General features: G+C 53.7%; 1 protein-coding gene across 29 annotated transcripts in view; it reads right to left on the bottom strand.

The window, feature by feature from the left end:
• Positions 1 to 557: 557 nt before the first annotated feature.
• Positions 558 to 12,243, bottom strand: part of SPMIP7 (sperm microtubule inner protein 7) — a 64,024-nt gene continuing 52,338 nt past the window's right edge. For 16 of the 29 annotated variants that reach the window (XM_077864226.1, XM_077864228.1, XM_077864229.1 and 13 more), the window contains one exon: positions 8,243 to 9,712. In XM_077864226.1, coding sequence (XP_077720352.1) covers positions 9,475 to 9,712 — 238 coding nt within the window. In that variant the 3' untranslated portion in view covers positions 8,243 to 9,474. The other 13 variants (XM_077864224.1, XM_077864210.1, XM_077864206.1 and 10 more) reach the window with 10 other exon arrangements.

The raw sequence follows: 12,243 nt of genomic DNA on the forward strand, positions 1-12,243 counted from the left end.
AGGTCCTACTCACACAAAACAAAGCTATGGATGTTTTCTTACCAGATCAGCAGGTGAACGTGATCCTACAGTCATGTCTCTAACACTCCCGAGGTGTCAAAATAGCATCTGTTCTTTAGCCATTTATATTTCTTATTTTTTGAGTGCATTTATTAGTATCGTTTGCCTTGTATCTATTGGTGTGATCTCCACCCCCCCATATCATGGACTGTTTGTATAGTGAGGAATATGAATTTTCATCTGCCGTATTTTGCCAACAGCTTTTCCTTAAAAATTTTTTTTGGTGGTATTTTTTAAGTTAAAGTAGCTATTTATTTTTCTTCATAATTTCTGGCTTCAATGACCTCTGGAAAAATTTTCCTCACCCAATAAGCCAATTCTCTTACATTTCCAGGTAACCTGCCTAAGGCTGTCAATTATCCATTTAAAGCTCTATGAGCAGTTTACTTTTGATTTATGGGGGAGACCTGGATGTATTTTTCTGTTTTGTTTCCAAACAGTTGTTTCAATATCATCTATTGAAACAAATCTATCCTGTACTCAGAGGCTTGACATAATTTCTTCTTATAAGATTTTGTTTATTTATTTGACAGAGAGATAGAGCCAGAGAACAGAAGTTGGGGGAGAGGCAGAGGCAGAGGGAGAGGCCGACGCCCCGCTGAGCAGGGAGCCCGACTCGGGGCTCAATCCCAGGACCCTGAGATCATGACCTGAGCCCAAGGCAGACACTTAACCTACTGAGCCACTCAGGCTCCTGTGACATAATCTCTTTATCTGCTTATTTCTAGATTTCCTCTTCTCCATCATGAGTATCATACTTTTCATATTATTGAGCTTGAGCAATGTATTTACCATATTTCATTGTAATACCCTTATCTTCTAGAATAAGCTTGTTGGCATGCATTTTCTCTTATGGACGAACTCTCTAAGACTTCCTATCACCATCTTCCTCTTCCACCTAAGTTCCATGGACACTGCTGAGGTCCTCTGTTCGGGCCACCCCTAGGGATAGATGAAATGAGACAGTAATGTTGTAGGGCAGCCCATGCTGTGGCGAGAAGAACAAAGGGCAAGTGGCTAATCCGAGGAGGGTGTGTTGGCTCCCAGTGCTTCAGAATGGCCCGACATCAGACTTCAGATCCTGATGAGCACATGCATACCCCTGAGGCTGTCGTCCTTGACTTTTACAATTTTCATTTGAACTGCTGACCAAGGAAACCTGAGTAACACAGCTGGCAGTCACAGGTAAAGGCCCGGGATTGCAACAGGCTGGCAGAAATTTCTATGTTGGCCTTGGAATCAAGGTCTGTGGTGAGCAGGATTTGCATTTTCCATTCACGGGAAACAGATCTGAGCTAGTTACAGTGCAAATGGACAGTCGCCATCTCTCTTCTGCTGGATGTGGCCTGAGGATGCTACAGGTAAAGCCAACATTCTTCCAGAAGCAGCTTCGAGGGTGCTCAGTGCTCGGGGAGGGGTCCAGTGAATCCTCACAGTAGAGGATGGAAATATTTTTCTTAGCCTGCAGAACGTGAAGATTAGGTGTGACTAGTGCTCTGCCATAGAAAAGCCCAGAATAATAAACAGGTGCCTCTGATTTTGAGCAGTAACGCCTCCTGACAAAGTGGTCTGCCAGAGATGTTTACCACAAAATGTAATCTCTGGCACCTGCATTAATATGCTTCCTGGACAGGCTAATCCTTCCCATTTGTGTTTGGGTGAGAATCTTCCAGAGATGAAGATTTTTGTGGTCTGATGACTTTTTTTTTTTTAATAAAATTGCTTATTCTGAAAATAATTAGGCCACAAGATTGGGTTCAGGTAAAGCCATTCTTTTTCTGTGAAGGCAAGTCAGCTTCCCAGGATGAATGGACACGTGCCTTCTCGTTTCTTCTGGCAGGAAGGCAGCTCATGGAGATGGCCTAAAGAGCCGACACCAGATCTATGGATGTCCACTGAGGCAGTGCCCAATCTACAAACAAAATTAGCTGATTTTGCCCTTCTGAAGGCATAAGTGGGGCTTGTACACATTGGCTTGAGGTTCTGTAGGACCATTATCTCATCTGGAACCTCTTGGAAGGAGAAAGCAGGAAGCACACACACACACACACAAAATCTTGAGAAATACTTCTAAAAAGTCTAGGTACATAGAATTTTTTTTTGTCTTTTTTCTGTTTGTTTTGTTTGTGAGTAGCTTAGTGAAGGTTATCTGGTGGGTAGAGAAATGGAGGCACAGTATCTAAATTTGGAAACCCTGGGTTCTAGCTCTAACCCTACTAGTTATTAGTATTTTGACCTGAAATAAATACCTCACTTCTCCTTGTGTCAGCCTGGCTGTTCATAAAGTAGCAAGGTATTTTTAAGGTGCCTGCTATGGGGTTGGAGGATCAAATGAGCTGAGGTTTGTGAAAGCAGTCTGTGAACTCTGACGAGATCTATAGATACGAGTACACAAATAGAAATAAACGTTACGTGTGTACAAGTAAACCTACAGTTGTGTGGCCGGAGGGACCCCACACAGACTACATTCACTCTTGAGTGATTCTGGAGCTGGTGCTCTGTTTGGCCAAGGCCCGGACAATCCACAGCCTGACCCTAAAGTGGTCGTGACTGGTCACTGCTGCTCCTCGAGCCTCATGGAGCCTAGGGAGTCCTTCATTTTCTGAAAGAGAAATATTACAGCCAGGCAAGGGACGCTTCTATCCTTCTCTAGCACAGCTGTGGTCAATTATGTGATGTTCTATGTGAAATAGATAAATTGTAAATTCTTGTGTGATGTTCTATGTGAAAATACCACCACCACTTTCTCTCTCAGCCACTCAGTCTTCCCATTAAGAACATATGGGGTTTCAATTGGATAGTCTATGGTCACAAAAATCTATGATCTAGGCTCTAGAGTTATAATCACTGCACTGACATGGTCAAGACATGAAACCTCTAGGCGGACCTGGCCTTCCAACTCTAGCGAGGAATCTTCTAGAAATAGAACCACTGCTATTGGTGGATGGCTTCCAGAAAATCTTGGCTGCTATTAGGAGAACGGTGGTACTCCAGGGCCAGGTCAGGTGAGTGACTGGACTTGGAGTCCAGGACACTTTGTCTCAGGCAGAAAAAAGCACCAGACCTCATCCGAACTCCACAGACATACCCGGGACACTCCTGGGTCTTTTATTTCCCCGTCGCACCATGCACAGTGCCTCCCCAGGGCTGAAGTTTATAAGTCCCATTCAGAGGGCACGCCTTTGTCAGTAGCCAGCAGTTTCCTTTTGCTTCTTATTGAAGGGATTGTAGGGTTTTACAGTTGTGACCATTCGAGACAGCGGTGCCTGGTGACCGAAGAGGTCAACTTCCATTTCTTTCCGTAAGATGCTATAGCATGGTGGAGAAAGAAGAGAAAAGAAAATGGCCCATAAAATAAACATAAAAAACGTATAACCTCATCTATTTTCCAATTAACAATACACGTGTTCAGGAGAGTGAATGAGGGTCAGGGGGCACATAAGAGAAAGAGAGACTGGGAATGATTAATCCTTGGGTGCATTGTTTCATTTATTTCTTTTATTGGCACTCAGTTTCATTTATTGCGTTGTATACATTATATTGCGATCAGTTTCGTTGACTGAAAATCTATTCTGTGCCTAGAATTACAGTAGATGCTAAGAATATAGACAAGGAAGCGCTCAAAAGTTACCATACAGAGGCTCTATGGGGGTGGGTCTGGGGCAAGAGACACAGAGAGTTAGAGTCACCTGTCTGCGCTGAGAAAGGACATCCCCCAGAGTCTATGTCAGCAAGGAGTTAAGGGAATTGTGACCAAGGCAGGTGGTAGATAAAGAAGGGGTGCAAGGAGAGAGAGGTGGGAGGGCACAGGGGACATGGGGAGAGGCTCAGGGTGGGGGGCGATGAGCCACATGTAGGGCTGAGAGTGGGTTCCCCCCGGCAGTGGGGTTAAGCTGAATGCTCTCACATGACATCCTTATCCTCACATGCTTTAATTTGCTCATTAAGCAGCAGGAATAATGCTGTCTACTTCATCTGTTGCAAAAAATAAAAGAAAACGAAACTAGAACACAACGCAAATAACGCTTTCCCAACTGCAGTTTACACCCAGAGGTGGTCTTCCCAGCGTGGACATGGGTCATGCCAACTCTCTTGAACAAGTGCTTATAGCCAGTGGCAATTTTGCTGTGCATTTGGTGCTATTTGAGTCACACACACACACAGTGTGGTGTTCATATGTGGAGGAAGTTACAGAGCACAGAGCAACTCAACCTAAAGTGGACTTTTTTGATGCTATGATTATCATGAAGTCATAATTTTTTATTAAGTTGTGGGAAGTGGCTGTTGAAGAGCAAACTCCAGCTCCTGTGCAGGGGGCATTCTGTTGTGAAAGAAGGAACCCACAGGAAACAGTGGGCTGTCACGGAAGCAGGAGTCAGGATAAGTACCCATGCATGTTCCTTCCCTCTCGAAATGGGAGAGTCACAACATTCGTCTCCCCCACCTCCTGCACAATCTCATCCACTGATCTCTTTCCTTGCTATTCTGTGTCTCATCTCAATATTAGCCTAAAGCATAGTCGGCGTCCTGCACACCTTGCTCAGTATGAGTTACCGGGACCCCGTGGACCACAGCCCCTTGGCATTGACATTCAAGGCCTAATCTTAACCCCAAACCACCACGGTGGCCTCCCAGGCACAAAGATCCCCGGCAGACACACCAGCCCACCCTCTGCACTAAAGGTGTCAAGGGTCTCTTCTCTCCTGGTGGCCTTACCGGCCTACACCGGGCAGGCAGGAGCATCTTGGTTGATTGGTGATGTCAGAATGTGGACGTCAGGAGGTTGACGAAGAGTGGGCTGGGGGGCGTGTGGAGGGAGGGGAAGGGAGGCTGGGTGTTTGCCTCTGTAAGAAGCTTAGAGCAGAGAGGAAGGGAGGGCACAGAAAGGGGTGGCTACTCAAAGGGGATGACTTTGATTGAGGCAGCAGGGAGGTGGCTGGAGTGGGAGGCATGGGGGGAGAAGCAGGGAGGAGGGAGGATGAAGCTTCTAGAAGAGTGAGACCTTGTCTCTGCGGGGGAAGGAGACAGAAACAGTGGTGGGAGCAAAGATTCTGATGTTGGGAGAAGGAGGGGAGAAGCCACTGCAGCCCCGGGAGATGGGCTGCCGGCACCACGGGGCGTGCAGACTCCCGGCAGCACAGGCGGGTGACAGAGCCACGGTGAGGGTGCCCGGGGCGGGGTGCCCGGGGCATGCCCGTGTGCACACGGCCTCCCAGAAACAACAGGAAAAACACAGCAGATCAGAGGCAGCATCGGGGGGAAGGCAGCTCACTAAGTTCTCAGACTCGTCACAGAGCGCCCTCCACCTCCACTTTCCTGGGGGAATTTTCAACAAAAATACATTAAATATAACGTCACAAACATGGAGAGGTGATACTTCACGATGGAGAACCTCGAAGGCCCGGCTTGCCCCCATCTCAAGGGCCAGGGTGCCTCCTGGCGTAGAGGGAGCTTTGTAAAACCTGCCGGCGCCCCCGTGTTTTCTCGCCGCAGTCCCGGCGCCTGTCAGGTCGTCGGGGGCGTGGGCTGGAGGTGTGGGCGCTGGCCCAGCAGCGCTTGGGGTCTTCGCTGGGAGTGAGCCTGGGGCTCCTATTCCCAGAGCCATGTGCACCCCAAGGATAAGAGCCCCAGAGGAGCCGTCTCTCAGGGTCCCCAGGCCCTGGCTGGAAACAGTGGGCCAGAGCGCCGTGTGCGGGGTGTGCAGGTGGGGAGCGGGGCTTCCTGGGGTCAGCAGTGGGTTCGAATTTGGCCAAAAGATTCGAGTTCTTTCCCCAGGTGGTAACGGCCAGAGCAACAGGAGGAGCGGTGGGACCAGTAGCGGGAACAGTGGAGAACGGCTTTCCCCTGGGAGATACAGGTTTCCTCGAGATACCGCGGACGCGGGACAGCAGGGTCGTCGGGGTCGTCGGGGTCATCGGCTGCAGAAATGAGCTGGAGCCACGGGGAGTGAGAGAGGAGGCCCGAGACTCAGGGAGAGGATGGATCATGAAGGAGGAGGCAGGTGTCGGGCATGTTCGCCACCGTCTGGGAAGGCAGCCTGGTCTCTCCGCCGTCACCAAGCGCCCGGGCAGGGGGTGATTCCAGCCTGGCCGACACCGTCTAAGTGGCAGGCATCGGGGCGCATTTAGTATTGTCGCTGTTTTAGGTTCTTCAGTGAAATCAAATTCATTCATCGTCCAAGTTTCCCTCAGTCCTGCCTTCGCAAATAGACCTGTGACATCTGTACACGTGTCCTGAGAGAAGGCCGACCGGATGCCAGCTACCAGCCCCGGGTAGTCCGAGAGCCAGCGACCTCCTTTCCTGCGCTTCCCCTCAGGTGGCCCAGGCAGTCCTTGAACCCTTCCCTCCGCCGCCGTGGCCCGAGGGGCCAGGTGGGGCGCACAGGGTGTGGAAGGGTCTGGGTGCTGCACACCAGGCCACATGGCCGTCCTGGGGCCCCGGCTGCATGGCCAGGATCCCTGGACGCCCAGCCCGGACATGTCTATGAGACCAGGGCCCTCGTCCAGGGCTGGTGGCGGGAACGTCTCCCGGGAAGCCCTGCGTCGTGGCCAAGAGGAGCCCCCAGGGTCTTCTGCTTGCCTCGCCGCCGTCATCTGTGAAGTGGGAACACAGGAGCACATCGTCCCAGGGTCCCTGGGAAGGTGGACGAGTCGGCAAATACCAAGCCCTTGGTGGTGGGGGGAGCACCCCCAGGGAGTGAGCGTGTGGTGACACGTGTCAGCCTGTCCTAGGGCTGCGTGACTCCTGCAGGCCGGCCTGGCTCCGGTGAGCTCTTGGGGCAGCATGGGCGTCTGTTGGCTCCGGGAAGGACGCGGGGGTGGGTAAAGGGGGGTGGGGGGGCGAGTGGGCAGCTGATGAGCCGAGTGATGGCCCCTAGGAACCCACAAGACACCGGGGGCACAGCGCAGCCCCCGCGGGAAGGCCCCCCTTGGAAGCCCTCCAGAGCACCCCGTCCCCCGTGCCCCCCTCTCCTCCTCCAGTGCCCACAGCTCCCCCCCCCCGAACCCCTGTTGCTTCTCTGGTGCCTCGAGCACCTCTGCGCAGCCGTGGCAGCCTGTGAGCTCCTGGGGGCCGCGGCCCTGGCTGTCAGCCCGTGGGCTCGGGGTCCGGGGCCGCCCGGAGCGTGGGCTCCTCGGGTGTTTGATGAACGCGTGGATCCTGCAGCAAAGGCAGGGAGGACCCTCAGGGAGAACCGCCACCCGCTGGCTCCCAGGCCACCGGGTCGGGACCTGCCGAAGCCCTCGTGTGCTTGGTCACACCTGTGTCCTCCTGTCGGCAAGGCCAGGCCTTGCACCAAACGTGTCCGGATTTGGGCTCCTTCAGCAACAGCGGGAAAATGACCGCTTCCATCTTTGGGACTCGACACCCCATTTTCTAAAAGACGCAGATTTGCCCTGGGTGTGCGATGACCCTGACAAGAGTCCCCCTCGCCCCGCCCCGCACATCTGGTGAGCACATGGGTGGCAGGACTCAGACTCACCGGTGGGCTTCGGAGTCCGTCGACGGGGTTGTCGGCAGGATTTCAGGATGTGCAGGGCGGCTGGCTGCGGAGCGCCGCTTGCTGGTGTACCCCGGAATGTCGGCAGAGCTGGGGGAAAGGGTTCAAAGAGAGGGGAGGTGAGAGAGGTGTTCGTGAAGCAGTCGGGGTCACCAGCACCCATGTGTGCAAACCTAAAGGAGGACCCTGGAAACCGTGGCCAACGGGAAAGGGGACGGGGGTGGGGTGGGAGACGCTGACTCAGACGCGCAGGTAGACAGCAGCCCACGCTGGGACTAAGACCCTTCTCTCCAGCCCATGTGCCCCCTGTTGTTTGAATTTGCATGAATTTACATACATGATTCACTGTTGAGCTGTTTCCTAACGAGGGCGGACGCCGGCTCTTCACGGAACAGCAGACCCACATGTGACCCTGCCATGCTGACTCCAGTCCTACCAGACACACTTGTGGGCTCGTTTTTAAAGATTTTATTTATTTACTTGGGAGACGGAGAGAATGGGCAGCAGAGGGAGCAGCAGACTCCCAGCCGCGTGGGGAGCCTGGCGGGGGGCTTGGTCCCTCGGCCCCGGGATCACGACCTGACCCGAAGGCAGACGCTTCACCCACGGAGCCCCCGGGCGCCCCACACAACTGCGTTTTTAAAATAGTATTTTCAAAAAAATAAATAAATAAAAAAATAAAATAGTATTTTCTTTTTTTTTCTAATATTTTATTTATTTATTCATGAGAGAGAGAGAGAGAGAGGGGCAGAGACCCAGGCAGAAGGAGAAGCAGGCTCCATGCAGGGAACCCGACTCGATCCCTGGACCCCAGAAACATGCCCTGGACCCAAGGCAGCACTAAACCACTGAGCCACCCGGGCCGCCCTAAAATAGTATTTTCTTATCACCATTGTTTTACTGCATTCCTGATTTTAGGCAATTTCTTAAAATTGCACAGATTTAAATAAGCGGTGGCGTGTTCAGCTCCACCCCGCTTGCTCTTCCGCCTCCCCGGTCCTGCTTCCAGCGAGAGGGAAGAGGGGCCAGCACGGCACACGCAGGCAGGCTCTTCCCTCGAGACCCGGCAAGCAGGTATCCCAAAGAAGTATCTTAATAGCTCTGAGGCATGTGAATAATGACAAATATTTTTGCCATTTTTTTCAGCAGACAAATGCTTTTCGGTGGATTCCTTGCTGAGCGAGACGGGGAGGCTGAGCTCGGGCAGGCTGGTGGGCTCGGTCCCGAGGCCGCTTGCGACCTGTGGTGTGGCCTCGGGGACCAGGGTCAGCAGGGAATTTAAACCGTATTTCAAGGAGCCACTCGAGTCCTGCCGCCCCGTCCACGAAGCGGGGACTTGAGCGGCCAGCGCCCTGCTGGGGCCTCAGCCTGCGGTGCGGGCCTGGGACGGGCAGGATTGCCCTGAGCCACCAATCCGCTGCAGCCAGGGCCAGCCGCCAGCAGGCCACCCGTGCCACCTGCTCGGTGGCTGACTTCCCTGGCACCGACCCTCGTCCCACACGGACGCACACGCAAAAGGCAACACGGCAGCGGCAGCCGAACCTCCATGCAGGGGGAGGCAGGCTTCATCTGCAGGCCCCTCGCTTGCCCCCACGGCCTTCACACACCCCAAGACGAGCCAGAGGAAACATCCGGGGTCCATTTGTCTTAGAGGACACTTTCGAAATACAGGGCTTCGGGGAGGTCCCTACAGTGACAGGTGGGGGGGGGCAGAGAGGGGACGGGGTGTGGGTGTCTCAAGGGTCAGGGCTGGATTCAAGCCCTAAGACTCCACTCATCAGCACGCGACACAGGACCACACGCATAACCCCTTAGCCTCACTGCCTCGGCCTTGCAAGGGGGCGACCCTGCGACCTGCGTGAGGCTGCAGTGAGATTCCAGCTGTGACCGTGCTTGGTGGGGAAAGGCAGCGTCTCTTAATGCAGACTCTCGGCGTCCCCCCGCCCCCTGCCGCACGCATGGATCGTGGAGAGCAGCCAACCACAGTGTGCCCCACACACGCGGGTCATGGTGCCGGCGCTCCGTGTACCCCTTCCCCACGGACTGGGGGCCGTGCACAGACCTTTGTGCATGATTCCTTTACTCCCGACACAGTCTGTCTGTGTCCCTCCACAGGTGTCCCTCCTCACGTGGTGATGCGTCAGTACTGGAACGCTAGGGAAAAAAATAGGTGCCAGGCAGGAGGTTGTACTAATAAACCCCATCTGTGTCTTGCAAATGCCACGTTATAGTCTTGCTGTGACTACAGGTGACGACGGCTTACAGGCGGCCAAACAGGGACCCCAGACGCTAACAGAGCGACGGGAACTTGCATCGATGGTAATAGCAGAACTGGATTAGCACAAGTATTGGATCTTAGGAGACGAGGAAAATGAGGCAAGGCAAGAGCGGGGAAGCCCGCCACGTGGGGAGACACGCCTCTCTTCCAGGCTGACCTGCCCCGTACCCGACTGTGAAGTTTTCCTCCGAGGATGGAGGCCCGCGAGCCCCAGCCCGGTCACCTGCAGCAGGGAGAAAACCCCATCCACCTCTTCACGGCTCATCCAGGGCTGGAGGAGTTCGATCAATGTGAAGGCAGCCAGCAAATCTCTAGCACTTCGTAGGAGCCCAACTACTTGTAGTTGAAATCCAAGATCTTAAGAACTTAGGATTTTAATGAGAAATGAACAAAACAGGAGCCAAGTGGGCAGAGAACGTGAAGTTTATCCAGCACAGGCAGCCGAAAAGATGTTCAGTGGTTTCCCAACGTCCCCACAAACTGAAAGCTCATGGGGATTTTGCAAAGGTACCCATGCCTGACTCCCAGCTGCCCGACATTCTGATTCAACTGGTGAGGGGGTGTGAGCTGGGAATTGGGGTCTTCAAAAGCTGTTGAGATAATTCTAGATAAGTGTTGCTTCGAAGTTTGGAAATCCCCGTGTTAGGGCTACATTTTCAGGTTTGTTGGAGGGACCCGGGTGATTAAATCAGAGTTGCCAAATTCTAGGCAGTGCCCTTTAGGATTTCCTGGAATTTTCTCGAAGAAGTGTGTGTGTATGTCAGAGAGGCAACCAAAAACGGGGCAAAATTATTCATGTGTCTGTCTTTCCCCCAAACATTCTGCAAAGCTTCCATGCATGCTAGGGAGGAAATCCCCTTCCTCTGCTTGAGATGTTTTTTCCACTGCCCCTAAAACACCTGCAGAATTAAAATGCCTCTGAAGCCGTGGCCTTCCAGCAGAGCAGTTAAGAGGCCAAAGACGGAGGCGAGGACTTGTCAATCGGGGCAGAGCCTGATGCGGAACACGGTACGGCTCCGTGGGCCTCGGGCACGCTGGCCAGTGCTGCGACGTCACCTTATACGCTAGACTCTAATGATGCTGTTACGTTGTGTTATGTCACATCCAAGAGCGACAGACCATAAGCCACTCGGCCTTAAGAAATGAATCCAGTTGCATAATAAACTAATTTTGAAATGTGGCCAAATGTTTGAAAACAAAAGTCCTTTCCCATGCTGCTGCTATATCCATTCCATTTATGCCTCTGCAGGGGCGTCACAAGGGCACCTTTTTCCACCTTCAGTGCAACGTGCTGACCGTCTGTCAAGGGGAGAGTAGTCTCTGGGGGACACTCTGCAGCCTGGCTGCTGAGGGGAGACGTGGTTTTCCAAGGGAAGGAGGCAAATCTACGAAGGGCGCTGAGATGTGCAGGCCTTGATGCGGACTTCCAGATTGGCTCCGCGTTCCAAGACCCCCCTCCGCGACCTGAGGGGAGTGGAGAGAAGCGGGAGCTCATTTAAGAGGCAGACAAGTCTTCCTCGTTTGTCTTTGCTCCGCAGCTTGGAGTCCTGTGAACCCCTTCTCGTGGCCCCGATTCCCGGAGTGAGGTGGGATTTCATGCTCTACGGAGGGCATGGGAAGACATCATCACCTAAATTTGCGACTAATGGCTTTTGTCAACCTAGCATGACAAAATGGAAAATAAATGATTTTAGGCTACAAGGAATTTGGTGAGCCTCTTAGAGAAGGGAGCACAGAGGGTGTTTCCTTAAAAGCTGAATAGGAAATAAAGGAATAAACGTGTGGGGAGGGCTTGTGTGTGCAGGGCAGGGGGTGTGCGCGAGGCCTGGGGCTCAGCCCGCAGAAGCTTCTCTGCTGTTCCGCAGCACCCCCCAAGCTCACTGAGTGAGTGCTGAGCCCCCGCAGTGTCTTAGACGCTGGCCTGGGGGGACCTAATCCTCAGAAGACCCGCTCGTGGGTCCTAGAGTCGCGCCTGCTGTGCAGACGCAGGAAGGGAGGTTTCAGAGGAGGTCCAGGGGCCGTGTGCAGGGCCGTGGGGGCGCCCCGAAGGTCTGGGCGCTGGGGGGCCTTGCCACCTGGAGGTCAGGTCGCCGCGCCGAGCTCTCGGGGAGGGCCAGCGGCTCCGCGTCAGGCATATGTCCCTGCAGCCGTCGGGCTCCCGACGGCTTAAGCAGCACATTTCTAGACGCACGTGGAGAGGTCTGAAGATGGCAAGAGGGGCAGGCCGCTGGGGCCAAGCGGGCGGTGGGGGAGGCAGGGTGCGGGAGGCGCACAAGAGGAGCCGAGGTCTGGAGGCTGGTGCAGCCCTGGGGCTGTCCCTACTGGCCCCGGGACTTCAGACGGCGGAGCCCAAGCTCTCGGGGCCACACTGCAGGGTCCTGGAGGGGGCTGGGCGCGGCTAGTGGGT

The sequence above is a fragment of the Canis aureus genome, chromosome 21, assembly GCF_053574225.1.
Source record: "Canis aureus isolate CA01 chromosome 21, VMU_Caureus_v.1.0, whole genome shotgun sequence".
In the NCBI taxonomy this organism is placed as follows: Eukaryota; Metazoa; Chordata; class Mammalia; order Carnivora; family Canidae; genus Canis; species Canis aureus.